The sequence below is a fragment of the Corapipo altera genome, unplaced genomic scaffold (assembly GCF_003945725.1).
Source record: "Corapipo altera isolate COAL_440 unplaced genomic scaffold, ASM394572v1 45, whole genome shotgun sequence".
Lineage (NCBI taxonomy): Eukaryota > Metazoa > Chordata > Aves > Passeriformes > Pipridae > Corapipo > Corapipo altera.
In genome coordinates this window covers 23,861,920-23,888,719 of record NW_020884877.1, presented here as the reverse complement: position 1 = coordinate 23,888,719, position 26,800 = coordinate 23,861,920, and the positions used below count along the sequence as shown (strand labels likewise).

The following is a 26,800-nucleotide window of genomic DNA, read 5'->3' as shown; positions in this document are numbered from 1 at the left end:
AGGTGGTAGTGGCCCCACCCCAGACACCATCTCATATTTTCTATACTGGCATCACTGTTTCACTCCCAGCATCACTGAAAGTGCTCAGCAGAAGGGTCATAACAGCTTTAGACAGCAACAGTATGAGTTAAAACTATTTTATTTTTAAGAAAGACAGTTGGATCACTGCATTACCTAAATCAGATCAAACTGAGAAGAGAGCTTAACTAAATGTATCCTCCAGGAACCCTGTCTGCATCCATGCTGTGTTCACAGCTCTGGCAGAAGGGCCACCTTCAGCCAGCAACAGACCTTGGGAGGGGAAGGCTCACCACAGAGGGAACAAACATGGGGCAGGTTCTGCAGGCTGCCCCCATGGGATTTACAAGACGACAGCTCTGATGAACTGCATAACACATGCTTCTGCCTTCATTTCTCGTCACACTGAAGCATATCTTCTTCTGATGTAAAGGGCTCAGACAAAAGGGTGAATATGCTCCAAGGCTAACCTCAGCCACAGGCTGCTGCCTCCCAGGGATTCCTGAGAGCCAAGCAGGGAGAGATATTTCTGCTCCATGTCACCCTCAGAGTGTGTGCTCTCTGCTTCTAAGCTCACAGGGAGCCCTGGCTGTGCCAGGCTCCTGAAAGCAGTCTTTGACAAAATATACCTCCATCTGCACAGCACAGAGTCCAGCATGCATCCAGGAACAATCTTTAAGCTAATCATCATCTTTATGTAAAACAAACTAAACCCCAAAAAATCACACAGTTCCTCATTCTCATTCCTAATGTGGTTTCAGCTTCCAGCTGTTGGAGATTACACTGCATGTATATACCCTCTTAGTCAAGACTACATGGTGCAATTGGTCGAAATCAGTGTTGGGAGACGATGATGCCTCCTATCATCCTTCCTGGGAGGGAAAAGAAGAGAAGGAAGGTGCATCAGCTGGCACTGGGAGATATGAATTACACTTCCTACACCAGCTTTGAGGAACACGGCCCTGAGCAGGTGTTGAAAATTAATCTTCCCTTATTGAAATGTGAAAGAGAGTTGCCTTAAGGTGAACTTATTGAGAGTTTATGAAAAATACCACCACAAGTTTTCCTTCTCAATAAAACCAGAATTATTCTGCATCCAAAAAAGACTCACCCCCATACCTTCTCCACTGCCAGGCAAACAAAAAAATTTTGCCTTGGGGAGGCAAGAGAAGTTGCACTGCTTTTCCTCACACTCTTATCCCACTATGGAAGACTTTAAGCTTTGGATTTAGCAATGAAAATGGCAGAGAGGAGAGGTTAGATGAAATAGCTTTGGATGTTCAGCTCACAAAAACAGCATAACAAGCAAATTACTTCCTAGGATGCAATTTGTATAAGACATCAGCAAAATGGATGCAATGCAAAGAAATCTTCCTAAGAAAAGCACATCCCAAAGCATTCAAGCTTATGGTGCACTGGCGTTAAAAGCAATACTGACACTGGCTATTACTGTGAAGATATCTGTAAAAGTCAAGTATCAAGAGATACTATGAAGAATGCACACTTTTTGTCCAAAATCAGAGCAGAAGTGCCTACCAACTGAGATCTATTCACCTACTTAGGAGAAGCATGCTGGGATGGTCGGCCAACCACAAGCAGTCAGGACCCCAAAAGACACAGCTCCTCCATCAGCACAATGCCTCAGTATCAAAGCAATGGATTCATTTATTAGTAGCTCAGAAAGACAGCATCATTTGCCAACCCACCATCTGAAAGGGCACAAGGAGTAGACAGGCAGGCAAGCAATCTTCCACTGTACATTTCTCTGTTCATTATTTATTCTTTACATAAGTTCTCTACTCTACCTTCCACAGAATAAAAATTGAAGCCATAAAGTATTTAGGAAGATAAACTTGACAATGAAAACTCTAATGGTAATGATTCAAGTAGCAGAGATACTGTAAGGCAACTTCCAAATGAGAGCCCTGCACTGTATATTGAGATTATCCAAGCAAGGAAATTAAATTATTTCAGAAAAAAAAAACAAACCCAGTGGTTAATTCTTAAAGCTAATTCCCACTGTTAACCCATCATTAGAGGCAAGCAAAGTAAATCCATAAAAATAAGTTATGCTTCATTCCTATCAGAACTCACCACAAGAGCATTAAGGGCTTATATGTACACTGGGGTCAAGCTTGCAGGAGGACAGTGACCCAATTCACACATTCAAATGCAGACTTTTAACAGCTAAAATTACCTAAGTCCTCTAAAAGACCACTCTGAACACCTAAATAATCTATAAAAAATACCCAGAGATTGTGGGGACTCTCCGTTTAGCTGTCACCTCTCAGCTATCCCTTGGCCGTAGCTACTCCTTTGTAATCATCTCAGGTGGTAAGGACTTGTTAGGAGAGAGAGAAAGCAGTACCAGTGTGAGAAATGAGGCAGCAAATCCCCAAAGAAACTAATGTTCCCTTTACACCACCTGCCACACATTCACAGGAAGATTTTTTTCCTGCTTGGAATAGCCTTTGCAAATGTCTTCTTTAATAGAGAAACTAATTGCTCCCTACTGGAGGTGAGCATACAGCAATGCATTTGAACAAATCTACCAAATTTCGCAAAACCCAAGTATATACAGCTCAGCTCCTTTCCTACTACCCTGCATTCTGCCCTCGATACCCACAACTGCTACCAAGTAAGTGATTCAACGTACACACTGTGTCCCCAGAACAGCACCATGCCACAAGGCAAGTCAAGATCCAGCCCAAAGGTAGGGCAGCCCAAAACACCACAAAAGCCTAGGTTTGCCACTCTTCCTACTGTGAAAATGAACCAGAGCAAGCCAAGGCTCCTCCCTTCAAGCCTTGGCATGGGCTGTAACCAGTCATCAGCTCAAGCTTTGATAATCTTATCTGAGCTGTGTGCTTACCCAGTAGCAGATGGGGTTTCCTAAACTTGGGGGCCCAAAAAATGGACATCTGCCACAAGCCAGGGAATACTTCCTTCACTTTGCAATGTTCACATGCCTTCCATACCTCAACTGTTGCAATAATGGAGCAGCTTGCAGTCTGGGCATGGCTCGCTAGATAAAACTCCCACGCAAGGTGAAATGTTATCTCCACTTCACAGATTGGAAACTGAGACAAATATTTAGTGACTTGGGTCATGACTGTACAAATCAAAGCAAGACAAGAACTAAACTTTCACATCTCCAGACCAAGACTATCACTTTTATCACTGGATCATCCTTTTTTTTATGATCTTACTCTGCTCAAAGAGCACAAACTGCTTCAAAAAGACAATAATCTCATATGAACTGTGTGCTCCAGCATCAAAAGACCAACACAAAAGAGACAACGGACTCAGTCATTTCTGGCTTCACCCCTTTCATTAGGTATCCTGTCAAGTTTTACTGCACAAGCTAGTTATTAGGGTTTTTATACTCTTCACATTCCTATTTATAGTAAATACCACTAAAATCTGTATTGATTTTTATTTTTAAATCCTCGAGAAACATAAATGGGATTGTCATTAAAGGAAAAATCCATGTTGGGTTCTTCATCTTCCTGATTTGCTGCCTTTTCAGGAACTTCTGTTTTAATGTGTGATTAAATCTCCCTGAAAATCATTCCTGTAATTAGTTTAATGAGGTGGGTCACTGCACTGGCAGGTCACTGCACTGAACTGTTTATAGTCCCTAAGATTTTTGGTGATATTCAAATATCAAGCAACATCCTACTGTAGACTTACATGCTTTTAAATACTGAAGAACCTAGTCAGTGTCTCCGACCTCCTCTCTCTGAAATCAACAGTCAGAACTCGCTCACTTTATTGGAAGCAGATTCAGAAGGCAAGAATTTAACCAATTCTAACTGGTTTACATGAAGAATATATCTGCTCCAAGAGCCTGACAGTAACATTCAACTAAGACATACATACATACAATGAACAGAAAGTTGGCATAATTTATGCTTGCACGGGGAAACATTTTATTATACATCCCACTAAAAATACACTAAGGCAACATTAAAATTAGGAACCTATGGGATGTAGAGAGTCAGGAAGCACGATTATGAAACTGAAGCAGATCTCTTCTCTTCATAGATCTGTCCAGACTCTTAAACAGTAACACTCATCATCCGAGTGCCCTTACACAACTATTCTGTTTTTTCAGTGATCAGGGCACTGCAATAGCCCATCCTCACATCTGCACTGCTTCACCAAGAAACCCACCAGAGACAGATGCTGCCTATGACCTACATCACAGTCCAGAAAGCCTGCCTTGTTCAAAGCTTTCTGTAATTACTCTGAAGCAAGGAGAACATTTTCACAGGGTCTAGTGGGAACAGGATTGAGCACCTTGACACATAAATGTCTCCCTGAGTATCATCCCATGGAGTAGAATACACAGCTGCATCACAAGGATATGGCATCTGACAAGATTCCAAATACATAACCTGCCTTACACACTACAAACTCCCAGTAATCCAGATCTGCACAGGTCTAACAAGAACAGCTTCCCAGCTACCTCCCATTTCTCTTTATCCCAGAGGCTTTACATCTGAAGGCAGGTGCCAAAAGCTCTCTGTGTAGTCACTGAGCACAGTCAACGTTTTATTTTAAAAATCACAGATGTCATATACGACAGGGACAAATAAAAATTAAAGGATATTTCCATCCATTTACATTCAAGTGCTGCTTGACATTTGGATAACCCACAAGCCTTTAACCTCTACTGGTGCAATGGCACTGGATGATATTAAAAAACCCCTTTGATTGAATAATGAATTAGTACGGAAAAGCTGTATTTATTTACAAATAATTTCATTTTTTTTCTTTATCAAAGGCTGGCAATGTTAGGCTGCTGCTGACCTGTGCTAGAAACGCTATTTTTTTCAGGCTGTAGAGTAGATTATTCTTCAGCCTTTTCAACTCGTGGCCTTTCAGTTGATGCTGCCAACATACATCCCAATTAGTGCTTGCTGCAATGTACCTTGCTTTCATAAGGAACCAGTGGGGGTCTCAAAAGGAAACTTATTTATTTATAGTTGCAAAACATGGTTTGAAAGAAATAGATTTGATTTCACGTGCAGATTTTGGGTTTGCTTTACTTCATATTTAAAGCAAGCAATGGATTCCCACATCCTAATCTCACCACATGCAGCAGTAAGAAACAAAAACCAGGCCACTGTAACCAATGATGGTGTGCTGGCAGGGAGAGATCAAGTCCACTGCTTAGTTAGAAGCTGGAGGCCTTCATCTTGTACTAGGCTAATTGGTTGGGATTCTTAATAAAGAGTTCACAAAGTGGCTTAAAACCTTGAGTTTTAATGCAAGGGAAGGAGGGGGGAAGGACTGAAGGGTGTGAAAAGCTGTTTTTCAAAGACAAATTGATAAAACCACTCCCTGGGCAATTAAAAACCTGCACAGCTGAATAGCTGACTTTGGAAAGCACCAACTGCATAATTTACGGGGTTCATTTTTAAAGGGAGTGAAAATATCTGAGGACAGGAAAGGAATTTCACAGACATTTCAACAACATGTCAAAACTATGGTGCATTTTATAATTTCAAGATTATTTTTGCCCTCCCTTCCACTGGGAAGAAGCAAGCAAAGGTCTATTAGGCTGCCTTCCCTCCTTATCAAGGTAGGAAAAACCATGATGGTTCCAATATACTACTAAGGATATTGACATTTTTTCTAACCTTAAGTCCTGCAATCAGCTTATGTAGCCTATGAAGAAGCCCTGTGAAGAGGCCTGGGAAGAGCACAGGTTTAACATGAATTTAAGCTCACACACAAGGAAAAACATTGCAGGAAAAAGATTTTAATACTTTAATCCTTTAAAAAGCAAATGCACACTTACACTAACAGTACAGCCAAAGCACCTTTTTCTCCTCTGTTACCTCTGGCATCAGTACTGGACCACAAACTTCGCTCTGGCTGATGGGGTATGAGAGGGGGGCAAAGCAACCCCAAGCAAACAGGGGTGACTGACTACAACTACCAGTCAGCATCAGAGACTACTCAGATCTGTGCTTGCTGAAGGCACACAGGGAGGCTACAGCTTGAGGTGGCACGAGGACATTATTCTGCATCAGGCTGCAAGAACAGGTACATTTTAAAGTGTCAGCAATGTCACTTCTGTTAACAAAACATAATGAAAGTAACGCCTGTGCATGAAAATCAGACACTTTTAGAATCCATTCCTGAATTGACTTCCAATTCTGGACTTTAATTACCATTCAGTAGCATTTGAATTGACTTATCAGTGACTTGGTTGGGTAGAGAAAAATGCTAAGAAAAATGCAGAAAGGCAAGTGTGTGGGGTTTTTTCCCTTTGACAAAACAGAGTCAGAAAGACTATAACACTCACTAATCTGACAAATATTTTGGACAGAATTATTTTAAAAATTGCATTTGACTCAGCAAACAGTTTGATGGGGAAACTGAAAACACAAACAGGGTGCTTTTCTTGTGCTCAAGTGACTCAGGAGCATTTAAAGTCCCAGCGAGTCCCCGTGTCACTAAAGCATTTAACAACACTTGACTGGCAGCATAACCCATATTTAGAGACATTCAGAACCCAGCTGTCATCTTGGGCATCTAAATAAATTGATCAGCTGTAGGCACAGTTATTCGAGAAGCACATACAGACATGGAGCCCTTACTCTCATTGCTAACAGAAGCCTATCATAAGCTGCATGGGTGCCTTTAGCTATGTTATGGTACAGAAATAGCTTTAGTTGGTGCAAAAAATCCTCTGTTACAGGCTTGGAAATAGGCCTGCTAATGTAGCTCTGCTATCTCATGTTACCAAATATGATCAATTCAAGCAGAAACTCCAAATCCTTAGGGAGAGAGGGACGTTTCTTTGTTCTCTTGTATAGTGCAGGAGAACTCTGTTTTCATTTCACCACAATGAAAAAACACTTCAGATGCCTGCACAGCTCCAGTCTGGATATATCCAGGATAACACTAAGCTCACCACCAGAAATTATGAAATTTCAGTAAAATGCTTAAGTAAGGAGCACAACACTGCACACCCCTCACAGATGGCTGGGGAGGGAGAGCTCCTTCAGAGCCTGACTGTCTGGGTCGCTTTTTACCTATGCTAAATATTCAGATTTATTGAACATCCTCTTAAGGGCTTTACGAAGGAGTTTCAGAAGGTTAAAAATCCTGCTTCGTGTCCCTACTGACCTGCAAAACGAAAGCAGGATGAACTCATCCTGCCCACCCACGCTCACCCACGTTATCTCAGGGCCAGCAGTAACGACCTGAAGCAGTCCAGCTTCTGTTTAATGGTTGTGATACATTATTGCACAAAATGTATGAGGCCTCTGATCTCAAGAGGTGAAAGTTGCATGCTGCAGACCTTCCTGATGTGTTCAAATCACACGTAGCTGCTCTCCTGAACTTAGTTATGCCAGGCAGAAACACAAAATGCTGAGATGCCTTTGATTGGGTCAGTAAGTGCAGCTGATTGTAAATAATTATAGCGTGGTCCTCAGGGATGACCATTAGTAGCCACAGGTATGGAAACCCAACTGGCCACATTCATCACAGTGCCTAATTGTGCAGTTCACAGGTATTTACCTGGTTCTGTTTGGTTCAGCTGTATCTTCAGCACTTGAGGGGCAGGGTGCGGATAAAAAGCTGCCAATTTCCTGCACACCTTTTCATACTACACTCTGTTAATGCACTGGCCACCTGAATATGCAATTAAAGCATCACTGAAATAATTCTTCTCTAATGAAACAGCTTCTCATGAACACAAGATTGAGTGTACGTGTGCTGGTTTTGGCTGGGATAGAGTTCATTTTCTTCACAGTATCTGGTACAGAGCTATGATTTGGACTTATTCTGGAAATGGTGTTGGTAATTCTGGTAATTCAGGGATGTTTTAGCTGTTGCTGAGCAGTACTTACAGAGTCCAGGCTTCTTCTGCTCCTCACCCCACCCCACCAGTGAGGAGGCAGGGGGTGCACAAGGAGTTGGAGGGGACACAGCCAGAACAGCTGACCCCAGCTGACCACAGGGATATCCCAGACCATATGGTGTCGTGCTCAGCACACAGAGTTGAGGGAAGAAGAAGGAAGGGGAGGACATTTGGAGTGATGGCATTTCTCTTCCCAAGTCCCCATTACGTGTGATGGAGCTCTGCTTTCCTGGGAATGGTCAAAAACCTGCCAGTCAATGCAAAGTAGTGAACAAATTCTTTGCTTTGTTTTGCCTGTGCATGGCTTTTACTTATTCTTTATCTCAACCCATGAGTTTTGTCACCTTTATTTTTCCAATTCTCTCTCCCATCCCACCACAAGGGAGCAAGTAAGTGGCTGTGTGGGGCTGAGTTGCAGCTGGGGCTAAACCCCAACAGTCTGCTAGAAAAACTCCCAGTCACATGTATGGTGCATGGTGACACAGGGTTTTAAGTACGTGCTAATTCCAGGCCAGTATTCAAATCCCCTTGCTTATTCTTAGTTACATAGAAGTATATCCTGTGTTATGGGCCTATTTTGCACATCTGTTTCCACATTTTTTTTTATTAATACATAATTTTTAGAAAAAACTCTCTCATCCTGAGCTACCAAGGTTAAAACAAGTAAGATGTTTGCTGGTCCACTTCTTTTACTGGAGTAATTTATCTCCTAATATTCATAAGGTGACTCCATTAACACATTTACAAAGTGCTAAGAGAAGAGCTTTTAATCATGGAGATAACTGTTTATGATAGTTAATTAGTTTGCAAGCCTTACACACTCTGCTGAGGACGCCCAGAGAGGATTCCTACAAACACAGATCTTTTACACGTGATCAAGCTGGATTCCACACACAGGCAATACGATTACCACCTGAATGTAAATAAAATGCCACAAACATTCAAGCTACATTTAAAATTGAGTTGTTCTCGCTAGGAATATTCTTTATCCCAATTCTGAGCAGCTGGAAAATGTTATCAGAAGACTGCAAAAGCCCAATTTAGGCATTTGATTTACTTTTAAAACAGCATTTGCCAAAGTACTGCTGTACCTTGGTACAGAATGCCACCTAGTACAAAATATACCTAGCTGGAAGTGCCCCTCCTTCAAAACAGGTCATGTAGTATCATTATTCCTAAAACTGTATTATTTGTGTTCTATAAAATATTAAAAAAAACCCTAAAAACCAAACAGAACCCTGTTTGGGTTTATAACTAAGTTGAATTTACTATAAAATCTGACTGTAATTGTATACATTAACCTATTTTTCATCTGGCTTCCTAAAGGAATAAGGTTTGCAGGGCCAACTGTCTATTTCTTCCCCTTCTTCCTCCTCCCAAATACATGCCCATTTACAAACTCAAAAAAAGGCAAAGCTTTTAAATACTACTAAATTTCTGTAATCGTACAGAGATTCAGGGCTAGAGAGAGGGGACACATCCCATACCACTGCGCAGAGAGAGGGAAAGGAGAGAAATTTAGGAATTACATTTCTGTTTGGCAGCAGTTGTTCAGCCAAACCAGCAAGCGTACAGCTCCCGAGGAGCAGCAATCCATGCTGTCACTTGCACACCGGGGTGCATGGAAATCTAGGGAAGGAAGGATTTGGGTAATGAAGGATAACTCCTGAGCAAACCAGGCTCCATCAGTTCTGCTACTTGTGTGTTGTTTTTCAGACCAGGCGTTAATCTCCGGTCCCACTTTCATTAGTACAAATAATCCAGTGAACACAGCGACAAAACAGCAGTCACCTGCTTCAGAGGATCAAATTCTCAGACACTTCATTGGGCAAAGGAAACTCATTATGGTATGTTTTTCAAATGAGTCTTATGAGCAGACCTTCAAAAAGGCATTTTGGAGCTAACTCCTGCTGGCTTAAAGGGAAACAGGATTTCAGCCTCTGTGCCAAGACCCTCAGCTGTGAGCACACAGGCTGCCTCCAGAGTTCTAACCTTTAAATCTGTGCCCCTGAAAATGAACATCTCACCCAAGTGCCACTGCCAGCACAGCAGTAAGGGGAGGCAGAAGCTGTGTATCACCCAGCATAGCAGATTCAACCTGAACTGTCCATCGCAGACACAATCAATTCGTAGAACCAGTTATGTAGCTGAAACAAGTTACATCCACGGTGAACAAAGAGGTTAATGAACTCTTCCACCCAACAGCACACAGGACAATGTGGCTGGAACAGCTTTCTGAAAGGAACCCACTGCACTTTATTGGTTAAGCTAAAACTTCAAGCAATGAAAAAGATCAGCCCAGTACATTCTCACCAGAACAGTAAGTAGTATCACCACCAGATCTGCATTAGTTTTAAAAATGCCTGGGGACTTTCTGAACTTAGATCTAGTTTTCTGGCATTGCCAGAAAAACTGCGGCAGAGGAGTGAAAATGCTCAAAACAACACAGCAGCAGCCAAGAACAAGAACTCAGGAGTTCATGGCTTTCAAGTTGAGTTGTTCAATCAACCAGAGTTGTGCTTTGAAAGCAAACAATACTGAAGAGAAGCTGAAAATGGGAAATCATGCTGTAAAGTGATGAGTCCTCTAACTATTTAAGCATCATTACATTCTTCAATTATGTTTTGACTCAGCCTACAAAGTGTCCCTCTCCCAGCAGCACATCTCCATCCTAAACGTGAAGTCAGCAACTTCACAAACATTTCATGCCTTTTGTATTTAACAATCATCACAAACAAGAAAAGCGTGGTCTCTGAGTTCAAGGTTCTGTGAAACTTCCAAGGAAAATCATCACTGATTTTGTCAGCAAGCATTTGCTCAGAGTACAGAATAGAAAACAAACTCACATGGTGCATGGAACATCACTAGTACAGATGAATGGTCTTTTATAAACTTGTCGAAGTCCTCATCGGTCAGGTGATAAACTACATTTTCTTCATCTGCCCAGGGAGTCTCTGGAGGCTGTGGCTGAGGTGCCTGTGGGCTACAAGACAAACAGACAGAGCTTAAAAGCAGCTTTCTGGTGCTAAGCAGTCATTTTGGCAGGTCAGACTGTAAGGAACCACTTTGTGCAGATATTCACACATGTGTGACACACCAACCCTACTGAACAGCTTCCATAATTGGACCCACCCAGAAATCCCAAGCACCGAAATGCAGATAAAACTGAAGGAGGAATAAAAAAACCCACAAGAAGCTCATGAGGACAGATCAGCAATGGAAGGGGATGGAGACAGGAGATAACCAGACTGCTTAGTTATTACATTATAGAAATCAGATGCATTTTTTATCACTCTTTCACCCTTCTCAGCAGGATGCTCCCTTTCTCACAGCATTCGTACTTTGTAGTTCACAGAAGTCATTGCAAACGAAAGAAAAGAGCAGTGAGCAGAAACAGTCAATTTAACCCATCACCTTGGATACTGACAGCATGATTAGAGCCGAGAGAGAAGGAAGGAGGTGCAGTGCTGGGACCATGAGCCAGCTACACACACCATTTCCCCAGGAATATATGGTTTTACCCTGAACAGCTCTTGTGGCCCAGAGAAGCATCGCTCTGTCCTCCCTCTCAGTGGGTTTGTAGGCCTAACTCAGCAAACCTACTCAATTGCACACTTAACATAAAAGGTGTTATGTTCTACCAACTTCAGTATGATTGCACATGAGTTTAACTGTCTTTGATGGATCAGAGCCATAGAGACTACTCAAAGACACAGTGGCAAGTCTGGAACCTGAACCTAAGTTCCTTTGGACCAGTTCAGTGCTCACCATCCCACTGAACAATTGGTTTTGGCTTTTATTAATGTACAAGAAAAAGATAATTTGGCAGCTGTGAACTAAACTATGCTAACTGACATTTTATTTAATAAAGCAATGTTCACAGAAAGGATACCCAAACACACCAACATTGGGAGCCAGACTTTGAAGCTATTTTATCATTGCCAGTTGCAGTAATGAGTTCCAAATACCCCTCAAATTCCCCAAATTCTCTGGCAAAGTACAGGTCTGGATTTGACCCCACCTCTGGTGAAAACAGATTTACTCTTTTTGATTAAAATGTATTATTGTGTTATCTGCCTGGAACAAGGAATGGCAAACAGATGATAACTCATTTATCCTGCCCTGCTCATTTCTAGGCTGAAAGTCTAGTTTGATAAAAAAAGCAGTGGAGAGATACACAGATTCAGACAGCAAATTCTGTTGATGTAAGCAACGGGTATGATCCAAGGATATTAAGCAATCCATTCAAAACTGTGATGCACACCTCTACTGCTGCTTATATGATAAATATAGTGAGAAGCAAACATCAAAGCAAAGACTGGAGCTGCACCTGACCAAGCAGAGGAGAGAGACAAAGAGGCGGGTCCCCGTCTGCAGGAGTTTACTCTCTAAAAGCTTAGCAGATAATCAGTTTGCTTGTTGCCAAGCCTGTAAGAGACCAATAATCTCCAGGTATCCTGGGAGAGTGAAGGCTTTCCAGAAAACATCACAACACTTAACAGATTTGGGCGCTGGGCTGACTAGGCAGAGCATGAAGAACATGGACACAGTGTCTACAAAGCACTGGGAGAACGTGGTGTTTAGCACAGCCTGGCATGACCTATTTCAGTCAGGAATTAGAAAAGCAGGGCACGGGATGTTTATTCAAATGGCCCAATTTAAAATGCTGCACATGCTAATAAGCCTACACTGGAGTGGGTAAGAAACACCTCAAGGCCTGGAGGAAGCAACAAGCAAAATCTAAAATGTTATTTAAAACTGACACAAGGCACATCCAACACCTGATTAGGATTACAGAAGTCCGGAAGAGTTACCAAAAGCTAATTCAATTAAAAGCACAGAACAAATTCTTGATTTAACAGAGTAGCTGATGCTAAAGAAGGGCCTGAGAGGAATCTATAAAAACAGTAAGACAAACTAAGCAGCTCTTGAAGGCAGCAAGAAGTTGTCTGTCTTACCTACCATTTGGGCTGATACAGCTGTGTATCAGATTTAACAAAAAGAATAGTGATATGTACAAGATAGCACCTCATCTCATGAAAACATCTGAAACTACATAACAGTAGCCAGCGCCTATTAGAAAGATGAGAGAGGTTAAGCGTCTGTAAGACTGATGCATTAGCACACTTCAGCACAAGAAAGAAGAACCTTCAATAAGTAGGTAAAAAAAAAAAGGTGTTAGAGCCCTCCAAACTATTAGTTCTTGTCCTGAGAGGAAAAAGCATGGACAACATCCTTTCAATAATTTAAATAGTTCCAACCTTCGTCATATCACCTCCTCCCCCAAAAATCAGCATAAGATCAAGTACTTTCAGCACTTTGCCAGTAACATTTAGAGAGAAAAAAACCAAGAAGGGGGAGAGGGAAAAGAGCTGCTTTTCTGCAGTGTACCTAGTGTCCACAATAAATAGGCCATTTCATATGGCTCAATGTCTGCTGGATTTGCTTTGGAGAATCCATGATGACAGCACGTGCATGCAGAGTACAAAAATGCACTGGCTGTCCTTGCCATGGCCCCGCCCTGCCCCTGCTCCAGAGCAATATCTTGCATCAGTGTGACCTCCTCATATGATTTTAATATTACACTATTCTGAAACACAGCCTATACACCCTGTAGCTCTCTAACTACACTCCCTGGCTTTCCTAAATCCCTTGCCATACCATTTGACTACGTGTACTGTAGCTTCCTCAGAGTAATATAACATTATGTATGTAGCAGATTTACCCCATATATGGTTTTAACTGCAGCATCAATTACTGGTAAAATATAAGTACACATAATTTCTCAATGTGGTTTCCTTAAAAGTTGTACTTATTATAGAAAACAGAGGCACAAGGCTACTGCTCAGATCATCATTTGGGAAACTAATAAGCATGCACTAAGTGAGGACAAACAGCTGTCTTTAGCTCTGGACTGCTGAAATATCAGCCAAAGCCCACAGTGGCTTGTTAGCAGAGATTATCATTGGAAAGAGCTTGCAGCTGTTCTGCTTTGCCTCCAGTAGCTCTGTTCACTTGCTGTCACAGCACTGATATAAAGGCACTGCACATTACCGGGATTATCTGGATATTATGTGGGCAGACAGGGGAAAAAAACACCCCAAACATCTAATGTTTCACATATGGTAGCCAAGAGATAACCACATCCTTGCAGAACTGAGAAGCATAACAAAGTGCAGGTGATGAAGGCATATCCTTGCTCCCAGGGCTGATCATCTCCTTAGTGTTGCTGGAGTTGCCATCTTGATCTCTCACATCAGAAGATTTAATCGACTACATGAGGCTTAAAGACTTTGGCTAAATTCCTCCTCTTTGATCCTCTGGGCAGTACACATGCCTCCTGATGCAAACAGGAATGATGCTGTCACTTCATTTGTGGGTTCCAAATCCTGAAGCACTCAGTCTACTGCTGCTGAAGACCCTGGGCTACCTGCTAACCATATGGACATCCCCATCATAGTCCCACTGGTAAAGTAAGATACATTTATTCTGAGCCAATTTTGCTAAGCTGTATTATTACAATAGTTTGCAACAGTCTGTTCCTTCCCATGTGTTTGTTTCCTTTTATTAGCTTCATTTCAGTATTGTTTCCGTGACTGCAGCAAACAAGGGAGGGTTACAAAGATGACATCATGCCCAGGGCTCACTGCTAAAGGGATTTCTCCATCACCAGACTATCTCTGTCTCTCAGTTGCTAGTCCCACAGGCTCATTCAACCCCCCCAAATGTTTATGACCGCAAATAGCGATCTTTAGGTAGAACAAGATGCTTTCAATACTTCACCTCATGACAGGAAACAAAGATGTAAAAATGACTACCTGTCTGAGGTGTCTTGATTCAGTTTGTCTCTGCAAAACACTTTAAAGGCTTCAGCTAAAGGCTGAAGAACCAACAAGAGCTGCGCACTTGGTATATACATTTTTAATAAAACAACAGAAGTCAAACACTTTGCAAGTATTAAGTTCAGGCACCCAAGATCATTGGCATTTTTAATGAAGCTGAGATCTGTGCATCTGCATTTATTTTGGTCCACCGTCAGTCTCCTGTTATAGACAAAATGCAATTGTGAAATGAAAGGCATGCACGCTAAAAAACAAACATTAGGCAATCTCTCTGTATGAGTTTAGCTGATCTCAGTGGGGTAGTTTTATTTGCTCTTCTGGGCGGAGGGAACGAGGGACAGATGTCTGTTCCTAAACCATTACATTCTGTAAATAATGAAGAGTACATAAAAGGTGGAGTGCATGAAATTCAATGCCTTACTTTTTCAGCCACTCTGCTATATCTGTTGCAGTAGCACCAAAGTTCTCGAAGTTGAACAGGAACTTTCCTTTCCTGTTAAAGCAACAAAACAAGGTTCAGTCCTTGCCCTGGAAGATAAAAACATGCAATTATAGAAGAGTGTATGATCTCTAAAGTAGTAGCAAAACATAACTGACTCAAAATAGCAGATTGTAGGATATCCCCGGACATTGAATTCTTCCTTTATCCTTTCAAATTCGGCAGAATAAACATTCATTCCCGCAAGAACCTGGAAAAACAGAGCATAATTTTACTGATTCTTACAATACAGCAGGAACATCACAACATTTGTTTGAAGGTTTAAGTAAAAATAAATAAGATCTGGACAGATTCTGATTTCATTCATACAGCTGTCAAGCAAGAGGATCTCTGTAAAAGGCACTGAAGCTTTTCTGATTTTGTGGCAAAGGGAACAAAACAATACTTGAGTCTAATCCAGAGGAAGCACACACCAGTCAGTATGTCACCTCCTCCTTGCTCTGGAAGCATCTCTGTTTCTTTTTATTCACCCACTAAGAGAAACACCTAAAGGGATTCTCTCAATTGCACTATTTGTACTCTTCTTTGTGCATTTGGCTTTTAAGCTACAAGTGTAACCACTTTTTTTTTCTTTTCTTCCTCTGCAAGCAGGAAAAAACACTTCTTAGTTCACATCCAAACATTAGCTAGGACACAAGAAGTTCCACCCTCAGTTCTCTAGTTTCCACTACAGTAGTGAATTTACAATCTCAGCTTATGTCCAGAAGCTCTAACCAACCAAGCACTGGCATTATCCCAGCTCAAAAATGCAGTTACTGAATGGCAAGGGGAAATCAGCATTACTTTGATATGAAAATAAAGCATGCCCTATTTCCATGAGCTCAGGAAATATCACATGGCATTTATATGCTTTAAATATGTTAACTTAAGTGACTGGTAGGGTATAATGAGAGTTAAGAATCAACCTTGTCCTACAGATATCAAAAGAGGGGCACAGAAGCACAGTAGCATTTCAGATTAGCATGTGAAACAAAACCCCTCTTACCCTTTCCTTACCTCTACCCCAACCCATCCTCCACCTCAACAGCTCTTCATCCTGAGCTTCAGGTTCAGGGCTCCTGTGACTTATACCGTGTCCTGTGACTTACTCTGTGCCCTTTCCAAATGTCTTCCAAATATTTTTGACTTGAAAATTGGAAGATGGGACTGAGTCCGAGCTTTTGTGGGTGTGCAATTCACACAGAGGTTGTTCTGCTGTCAAACCTGCAACCAGAGAGTTGCTGAGATACCACTTCCTGATTAACTTAGTTTAATGGCATTGATGGCTTAAATCATTTTAGCAGCAGGGTCTTAACCCAAACCCCTCCTCCTTCCCTCTCCAAAACCAGGATTTTCTCCTTCCGGCTGAAATGCCACATCAGAATTTAATACCATGTTCCTGACTGCAGCAAACTGCACAGACCAACCAAATGTGCTCAGAGCCAGCATGAAATAAATCTTAAAGCAGAAAATCCTCATTTGAAGGTCAGTCTTTTCTAAGAATGTGCTGGAAAGTCACAAAAAGATACTTTGTTTTCTCTTCCCTATCCTGAGAAAGGATAAAGTTAACAGAGAAGAGTACAGTAATAGGGTTTATACTTGCTGGCCAAGTCTCTCACTTTGAATTTTCCTTGCAGTTCCCAGAACCAGACTGATTTAATTCTTATGAGATTATCTAGACCCAATTCTCCCTTTTCCTTGTCCTCTATCCCACCACCTAAGGGCAGGTAAATGCAATAGGATCAAGATACAGTGGTTGTTTTATAAAGCAAGAACAAGGTTTCTTAACTAATTCCCTAATAAACACTAGTCTACCAGATTTCACATTTGCTGTGAACTTTCAGAGGATTTCCAAGGTCTTAAATAGGCATTCCCAGCCATTTCATATATTCTGCTACAATTTCAGTGTGTCCATCCAATGGTGATTGATATGAGTCAATAACTTGAATTCATTCTGGTGTTCATACACTTTATGAAGCATAATTAGCAAAAAAACTACTGCAATGGGATTAATTTTTAATGACAAAAGTAACAGCTTTAGCTGGCCTATAATCACAGAATTACGCAATATCAGGCTGTCAGACACCACCAAAACACACCTACTACCCAAAGCTAGGGTCCTCCTGCCAGATGTTCAGTTAATCTGCTTTTAGCAAATGACTGAACGACCCCAGCTTCAATTTGAGACTATTACCACTTGTAATAGCCACTGCAGAAATGAAGATCAGATTATTCCTTTCATCTCTGCAGTGACATTTGACATATTTCAATACCTACCTGCTCTCCACCAAGCTACCTATAACCTAAACCAGCTCTGAACCTTTCCTAGCTCCCTCCCCACGTCTTCACAGCTTCTGACCATTCCTGCTTGACTGTGACCCCCTACTTTGCTTCACAGTTTTCTTCATGGGATTGTTCAAAAAAAAAAAAAAAAGACAAGCACCAAAGGAGGAAAGCTCTTAAGCATATTCTCAAGCTGGTCTTTACTGAGCAGAACTGGCACACTCATGAAGTCCACGGGCATTAAGAAGATGCTGAAGTGCTCTGCTGACCACCAGTTTCTCCCTGCTCTGGGGCCACAGTGCATTGGTCACAGTCACTCACCAGAGCCCACCCAACCCTCTAACCACAGGAACACCCCATGCCAATGATGAAATAAGCCCAATTCTTCTGATTTAGCGCCCTTTTTCTTTCTGCACTGGGTGCAATGGAATTGCAAGATCTAACCAGAATATAAACTGAAAATACCTCTGTGCCCTCCTCTCAGTAACAGTCTTGGGACAAGAAACAACTAGTCCCAAGGGAAAACAGCGAAAGGTATAGTTCACCTTTTCATTTTTACAACCTCTTAGATAGGCAATACTGTGCTTAATTTGCCTGCTATATAACAGCCATAATCGCTTTTGAGCCTGGCACATCCTGACAACTAATGACAGGTCAGATTAAAAGGCCAAACCTTCAGCTCATCCAAACTAATCACAAACTTTCTAGCAAAGTCTGATCTGGAAGTCAACATCACTCTAAGGTACTCCATAAATAATTTATGATGGGTACAGCACAGTTAACTTTAGAAATGGCAAGCTGTGTACATGTCCCACTCAGGAAGCTAATTAGGTCAAATTTTGATACACAGACTGATTTTTGTGAAAGATGCAGTGGCAGTGCCGTAACTGGACTTTTCTCTGAACTAATCCTGCACCACAGCACTCCACTGCAAAAAGTTGTGTCCCAGCCCTGTCCTCCACCATGCAGGATTAGCTTGGATCTACAGAAACAATTTCCAAATGAGGAAGGAAATACTCAAACTAGAATAGATCTAGAGTTTTAATTCTCTGGTCTGAATTTAATAAAATGAGCTGCACACAGACAAGGAAGGGACAATTGTAGGAGAACACAGCACTCTGCACCATGCCTAGCACTGGCACTGTCCCTGTAGGTGATCTTCACACTGCTAATTCCTGTTCACACCTCATGATGTACCCCCACGCAAGGCAGAAATGCCTCCCCAAGGACTGCAGCACACATTCCACTAGAGGAGATGGCATTAGAGGGCTGCCTGGATAGACAAAAACACTCTTGAAAATATCTTCAAGGGTTGTACTGTGTCCTAAAAAAACCTGAATAACTCCCACTCATTTCAGTCCTAAGCAAACAAGGATTTAGAGAAAACACTTCGGAAAAACAACTAGTTTAGAGAATGTCAGGAAGTCTGACAGCACTAGGCTGTCATGAGCAGGAATGGCCAGGGCTGCTCTAGCAATGAACTACAGTGCTTCATCTTTTTCTCCCAAGGAAACCTGTACACTCAACAGTGAATGATCCAACAGGTAGGATCAGACCAAATCCTGCTAAAGCCATGAAACAACGATCCTGTTTCTTTGTCCTTCATGTATTACTGGCATCATACAAATTATACGTTAAGCACAAAAAACCTCGACTAGAGAAGTGCCTTTGAGTTGTTTAGAGAGATCAATACGTCTCACTAGTACAAAGGGGCAACTAAATTATTGTGACTGCTGTTGATGGACTTTATTACAGTCAAAACTGACTTTCATATCAATCTGGTATCAGTGCTAACTTTGACAGAGCCATAGTTAAACTGTAAGACTCTATTAATGCTTAGTGGCAAGGAGGGTGACCAGTAGCTTGTGCAGAGAATCCCCTTCTTGTAACACTGTAATTCTCCACTAAAAAAATGGATTAATAATTGCTATAAGGGCATCCATCCCTGACCTTCCTATGAAACATCATATGAAACCCATTATGGCAAACATTTCTTTAACAAAATGAGCCCAAAAGGCCTACAAACTCACAAATTAGAGGCTAAACATAAATCTATATAGTGTCAGAGCCTGTTTCTCCACAGCAAAAGCGACACTGGATCTAAAGCACGAGTGAGTTAACACCTCATTCTCCGAAGTTTTAAAAGAATAAAAACCAAGAGAGAGAATCCTCAAGGGATCTGGAACAGACTCATTTATTTCTGGTTTTTTTTCACTTGCTTAAAAGTTCTTGAATTTGATAAATATCTGCGTGTTTAAATACAAAAAAAAAAGTGTTAAAAGGATTTTTGAAATTTCATATAAATCTTCTCACTTACATATTTACCCTTCAGTTCTGTGGCTGCCTGCTGATAAGATGGCATCATTCTCTTACAAACACCGCACCCTGATAGAAAAGAAATTGCATAAGTAAGTAACATGCCAGCAACTCTATTCAGCCTGTTATACAGTATCTATGTTCCAAGGCATATGAAATAGTATTCTATATTTTAAAAATTTAAATCAAAATTCTTTATCTGCTTCACTAAAACATTATTAGATTATTAGTTTCTAAGGATGTTACTTCTTCTTACAAGCCTTTATTTTTGCACATTTTTCATGCTTTTCATTTTCATATTGATTTCTCATCCCAGTTTGAAAAGAGTAACAACATCTTACATTCATCAGGCTCTGAGTTGAGCCCAGAAGAGAACATAAGATGAAACACACATATTAAAAGTCAACAGAAGATGTCATAATTGTGAACTCAAACAAAAAGCTTCATGCATTTCTGGTGTTTTAAGGGACGGGGGAGGTACCGGGATTCATCCCAGCTTAACAAGGCTTTGAAATTAATTTGAGATGCATTTCCTAAACACATTACATAGGCATCAAATGTTAAACAGTGCTCTGTTAATTGAGAAGACATAACTCAAAAGCAACAGCCCTTGTAAGATACAATAACGAGCTGTGGAAAAGACAAACTGGGTGTGAGGAAGACCACCAATGTATAGCTGGAGTGTGCTGAGAGCTGCTTGATGATGCTGTGCAGTGCTAAGCAGATTAGCAGTAAATCACCTTGTAAGCAGCAGTTTTCACTCCTGCCAAGTAAAATCCTTGCATGCAGATGGGAAGGGACAGGAGTGCAGACAGCATGAAAGAAAGGAAGCTGGAGCCAAGCCCTCCAGATGCTTATTGTGGAAACTCTTGGGTCCACTATAGGACAGCAATCAACAGTTTTGTTCTGGTGAAGATTACAAGAGTTTTGAAAATATCTACCAGAAAGGAGGAACAGATTTTGCAACCACCAGTTTAGAATCACATCAGTATGCCTGAAAGAACATCCTTTAATCAGAGGAAGGAGAGTTCTTGTTTCTGTGGTCTTTCCACCTTTGGTCTCTCTGCTCAAACTGAAAGTGAGGTTGTTAAATTAGTGCTGGTCAAAATGACAATTTGTTGGTGGGCACAGACCACTCATTTAAGGCCCACTGAGGTTTTGCAGCTTCATCCAAACCACTGCACAGACATAAAAGTATGTGAGTTGTTAACATCATCTTCTGGATCCCCTACTTCTCTCCTCAGCAGCCTCAGACCCTAAACTCGCAAAGCAGATTTCCCTACCTTCCCCTCTTCACCCTCTTTCTCCTCCCTGGAATGCCTTCTGGAGCACATGCACATACCAGTCTCCTCTATCCAGCCATCACTCCTATAATCCTTCTGTTCCCAGCTCTGCTGCTGCCTCGAACTTGCTGCTCCCAAATCCACTTCAGTATACCCTCTCCTGTCCACCTATTTCTGGCTTATATTGTTCAGGATACTGCCAAGCCACATACACCACTCACCAGGTATAAAAAGGGTAACCTCAAGAAACTCATTTTCTTCTTTCTTCTTGTGTCTTGTTTCAAAAGGAAGAGCTTAATTAAACACACATTAGTTTTCCCACTAGTTAACACCTTAATTTTTAAAGTCCTTGTTTTAATGATGTTATAAACAGCTCCTTGTTGTCACCAAATCCAGACAGTTTCCTGCAGGAGTCTTCTTTCATAGAGTTAACTACAAATAAATCTGAATGCCTATAAGTATACCTCATTTTTCATCTTTAGTGCTGTCTGACTGTCTGAAAGTACAGTGAATGGTGTCCAAATGGCAGGTAATATCTTCTGAGGAAAGCATGCCTTTGCTCTGAGTCGTTTTGCCCAGACCAGGCATTCCTGAAATATTAAAGAAACTACATTTAAGTCTGCAGTCACTTTCATCTCCCTCTGCACCGGTACGTAATGAAAGGGCCCATTTCCTATGAATCTGCCACGATTAATCTAAAGCCCCTGCTTCCAACAAAGCAGAGAAATAAGGCAGCTGTCTTCTCCATAGCTTCCCAGACAAAGCCTCTGATGTCGTCTCGTGCCAAAGACCTCCCCGAGCCACCCCTTACAAGTAAAGAAAAGCAGAATTTCTTTTAGTGACCAATCTTGATTTGCTGCTCCCAGTTATGAAAGGTAACACCTGTATGTAAGCAATAACTTCAGCTACCTGAAGCCCTCATTTTAATGCAACTGCTGGATGTATTCTGTCTCCAGCCAAAGGAGTAAGAAAAAAAAAAATGGACAAAAACCAAGTCAGAAGGTCTTGTGTGTTAAATAAAAGATGAGGGAGTTACGAACTGAGAAATCAGAGGGGAGGAAAAAACCTTACAAGTAGACTTCCTTCAGAGCAGTTTAGAAAGCAGTAGAAGTATTACAGCACTGAAAACTAGCAGGTGTTTTGCCACTTCAAAAGAAGAGAAAGTGGAAGGAGGAGGGTTTCTCGGGGAACGGTTCAAAGAGAATGAAGGGTTAGATAAGGCACATTTCAGGAACAGACTCAGTTGTGGAAAACAATTATTTCTGATACAGGTAAACTGTGAAAGCATCTGCAGCTGAACTCTCCCCAGAGGGGCGATCTACAACAGAGCAGGCGTGTTGTCTCCTGCTGATGCCAAGGTAGCAGCAGCGACTGGGAACAACCACACACTAAACCAGGACACACAGGACCCCGCCACTGCAGAGTCTGAGGGCACAGAGCTACAAGTGATTTAATTAAAAGAAAAACCATTCTCTTAGTGATGAATCAAAGTAAGTCTGGGGCAATCCTGGCCATCTTGGCAGTACTCAGACGAGACAAAAAAGGCAGACTGGCATTTCAGGCAGTAATTAAAGAGAAAACACACCGAGAAACACCAGATAATGCTGCCATGGGACACAGTTTTAAACAGAATCAGACAGTGAATTGCTTATAGTACCTAACAACAATTTCTCTATTAGGGCAGTGCTGCGAGGCTTTTCTAGCTTAGGTCACACATTTACTCCCTTCTCATGGCTCCCCTACTTTCCAGATGAGCAACAACTCCAGTGCAACACTGTCTTTCCTTTAGGAGCTGGAAAGCCTGTCACATAGCAGTCACCAGGGAACACAAAAAGGCAGTTGTAAATGAACAAAACTGAGGAACAAGCAGCCAATGCAATGACAAGATAGCAGCAATACAAGGTCAAGGTCACAAAAGAAATGAGTGACTCCAACGTGGTCTTCTCTTTTCTTCCTGAAACCCCACTTGTATTTCAGTTATTGCTGCCAAGGTAGGTAGGAACACACAGGGTGCCTCCTGGATGGAGCAGGACATTCCTGCTCCCAACCACTGCACTGTTCCCTCTGTCTGCAGCATACAGTGTTTCTGTTTTGTACAACACAAATCTAGAAAGGACAATGGGTAACAAAATTACAGAAAGCAACTGCTTAAAAGAACATTGAGCAAGAGTCATCATCACAGGAGAAAGAGACAGGACTAGGATATAGACAATGGACAACCAGGGAAAAAGCTGAGGACAAACAGGCAGAACAACACAAGAAGCTGAATGACAAAGATAGCACAAGATGATATTAGTGAAGCACAGGTGAAGCTTCTAGACAGACTTCTAGACATCTCTCAGTGGAGAAGGGAGAGAGAGGTGACAGGACATGCTGCATTACTTACATGGGGCATAGAACATCATCAGAAGGGGTTTATCTTCCTTCTTCAGAAGCCTTCTCAATTCCTAGTGAATGAACCAAAGAAAATAAAAACCAGACCTACACCAAATGACACCTCTTATTATTTGTATTACAACTTCAAACAATTAATATATGTATTCCTAGACCACAGGCTCATTTATCTGAGGGAAAAGGGATCATCTTTCCTAACAGACAAGACTCAATTTTTTTTTCCCTTACTCAATTTTTACTTGAAAGAAGATTACAAAATTTATTATAGATTCAAATATCTGCTGAATATCCCAGACCAGTGGAATTTGTATGTTTTAGTTCACTCTCACTGCAGAATCTCTGACTGGAAACTCTTTCTTCGCTGACACATCCAAAAATCCATACTGTAATTCAAAAAGTCAGGCTCAATAATAACAAAACAAGTTCAGTTTTCACACTACGAAACCTTGCCAAAGCTATGAGATGCCATGACAAAAAGATTTTTCAGTACCAACATGATAGAGAAACTAGATGAAGTTTTCAAATTGAATGCAACCCTTGGAAGCCTTGTAATAGAGTACAGAGGGTGAACATTAAAAATTAATCTTCCTACAAAAACTGAATGTCAAAATAACCATTTCTAATATTAAAAATGAAAGCTAGGAAATTGAAAAAGCCCTTTACAAAATACCAGCTAGAGTCCAATCAATTAAAGTTTAAAAAATCCATAGACTAGAAAAGTAATACAAAAGACCAAGCTGATTATATCAGAAAGAATATAATGGGTAACTCTGTGGTGGCACTGGCTTTTTAAGGTAGTTTCATCATATTCGCTGCTTTCCCACTTAACATTAAGAGAGGACAGTCACTGTATAAAGTTAAATCCCTCAAGATCTGGATCTTATTTTGCTTCCTGCTCCACGCTTCCTGACCTCAGGCACAGGAGGGAACCCAAGGTTTAACGACAACCCGCAGTTTTAAGAGCAGTGTTTTACCTCCTGCCTGCACTCTGCAGTGACTGCATCTTGCAAGCTGCTACACTTCCCTGAGACAAACAGGGCTCTTCCACCACACCATTCACAAGCTCTGGTACTTGCTGTGTGGCTGGCAGACTGATATCATGACCACATGCAGGGGAGAGGAAGGAGGGAAGCAGAGGACTTTACAGGTACCACAACCCACAAACTTTGTCAAATCATTTAAAACAGTTTGAGTGCTTTAAACCTCCCTTCCAAAGAAGGGAAATAATGGTGTTTCACTGTGATTTAATACAAACACACACACTCCCTTCATCCCATATATTTATAAAACAACAGAGTATCCAGCCAATGTACCTTTTCACTGTCAATGTGCACAATATCTTTGGCTTCAGGATCTTCCTCCCATAGTGGAGCACCTTCTGGATCCTTGAGAAAGGCCACCATAGACTGTAATAAATAGGGAAAAAAGCTTTTAAAGAAAAACTAATGGAAACCATGAGACATCCAATCGCAAATCCACGCTGTCATGCAAACCCCATCCAATCAGTGCCTTTGCTTTTCTGCTCATATTCTCATCTGCTCTAATGCAGATTAGCACAAATCTCCAATTGGTTGCAGAACCAAACGATACGTGGGTGCGTACCTTCCTCATAACTGATATTCCAACTTATCAGTTCCCACTTCCACTACAAAAATGGGGAAAACAGCGTGGCAGTGGACCAAAACACAGAGAGTAGCTTCAAGTATCCTTCAGAGAGCTCTTTCAATGATACTGGATCTTCCACAGCTACTCCCTGGGTTAGCAGGAAAGATTTCTCTTTATGCAGAGGTCAGGTTCCCATGCCCTTCACCATATCCAAGTAACCTTTGAATCCAACAGGAGTAGCTGGAGGGAACACTGATACTTGCTGTGAGCAAAACTAATGAACTCCATACCTATAGATCAAGCTGCTTATTTGGTCAAAGGAAGAATAATCCACCAATAGTTCCCTCTGTGACCCATCTACCTAGAAAGTATACTCAGTGGATTTTTTTAAGTAGGAGAGTAAGAAGCAAATGTGACAGGAGAATTAGGAAGTACCAGACCCTATGATTTTGCAGCTCTGACATCCAACAGAGTACATTTGCACATGTGCTTTGTAATTGCTTTACCTGACTGACATGCAACCAACAATCCCAGACCACAGATACTCTCTTTATCAGAAAGAAATAAGCTCTGATGGCTCTGATTTCAGCCTGAGCCTGAAGGAAACTCCAGTCCTAAGTCAATGAGATGCTCTTCATGGATTCTGGCAGCCACACTGCCCCCCATTTTCAGCTGTACATGGAAGCACAGGGTTATCACTGTTATCTTCTGGTGTCTCTGCTCTAGGAAACAATACCTGGGTTTCCATGTTCATTCACCACACATATTGACCCCATTTCTTCCTCTGTGGCATTGATTCTAGGTGTGTATCCACTCCCAGACAGGATCTCTGCCACACCAGTAACGTAGTGAGGTCTCTGAGGAGCTTCCTTCAATGTAAGAGTGAGTGGATGATGCTGCCACAGCACTAAGGAAGCTCACACAGAGCTGGAGTAAAGAAAAGCTTCATTAAAGCTTTTTCAGCCCATAATTTGCCAAAACAGCCCATGACTGAAGAGCAGAGCTGAGCACATACTAACACACATCAAAAATATCTGCCTAAAAGCCTAAGTGTGGTATTCCGCCTTCGTAAGAGCAGGTGAACAGCACTCCTGGTGACACATGCCACTGCTGGAACAGTCTCAGAGACACTTTTGCTGCCTCTCTGCCTTTAGTGGGGCTGTTCTGGTATAACATCCCAGCAGCTTATCAACAGGGAGGGGAGTTCAGCTCATTTTTCTGCATCTCAGTTGGTACTGCAAGGCTTGTGAGGATTCGGAGCTTACAGCAGGATCCATTTATTGCATTTTTGTTTCTGTCTACTTGCACAGCTAATATTGAAGAGATTTGTCTTATCACAAGAGGCAGCATATATCAGTCACCAGACAGCATGCAAAGCACTTAATGTACACAGTTAGAAGACCTAAGGGGCAAGGTAGTAGTGTTAGGACCACAAACATTTCAAGAAGAAATTTGTTTTAAAATGGCATTAGCAGAGAGAAGAGCTAGCTGGGGGGAAAAAAAATATAAAATCAAGTAATTTACAATGGAGTTACAGTGTAAAAAGCTCTAAACCTAGACACATTAACATGCCAAATGATGTCCTAGAAGACTAATAATATGTGGGGAAAGGAAAGAAAAGGACAAAACAGCAGTGACCTTTAGGACAGCCGCATCAAGTTCTGCTCACTCTCCGTCTGCACTGACCTCAACTATA

The 26,800-nt window shown here is 41.5% G+C and overlaps 1 protein-coding gene across 1 annotated transcript in view; it reads right to left on the bottom strand.

Moving 5' to 3' along the window:
* PDIA5 (protein disulfide isomerase family A member 5) overlaps positions 1 to 26,800 on the bottom strand; it is a 101,187-nt gene that overhangs the window by 40,332 nt on the left and 34,055 nt on the right. Inside the window, exons 6-11 of the mRNA XM_027636863.1 lie at positions 24,813 to 24,905; positions 23,492 to 23,552; positions 19,824 to 19,891; positions 15,343 to 15,434; positions 15,167 to 15,238; positions 10,750 to 10,886 (exon numbers count right to left, since the gene is read on the bottom strand). Coding sequence (XP_027492664.1) covers positions 10,750 to 10,886; positions 15,167 to 15,238; positions 15,343 to 15,434; positions 19,824 to 19,891; positions 23,492 to 23,552; positions 24,813 to 24,905 — 523 coding nt within the window. The remainder of the gene's footprint in view (positions 1 to 10,749; positions 10,887 to 15,166; positions 15,239 to 15,342; positions 15,435 to 19,823; positions 19,892 to 23,491; positions 23,553 to 24,812; positions 24,906 to 26,800) is intronic.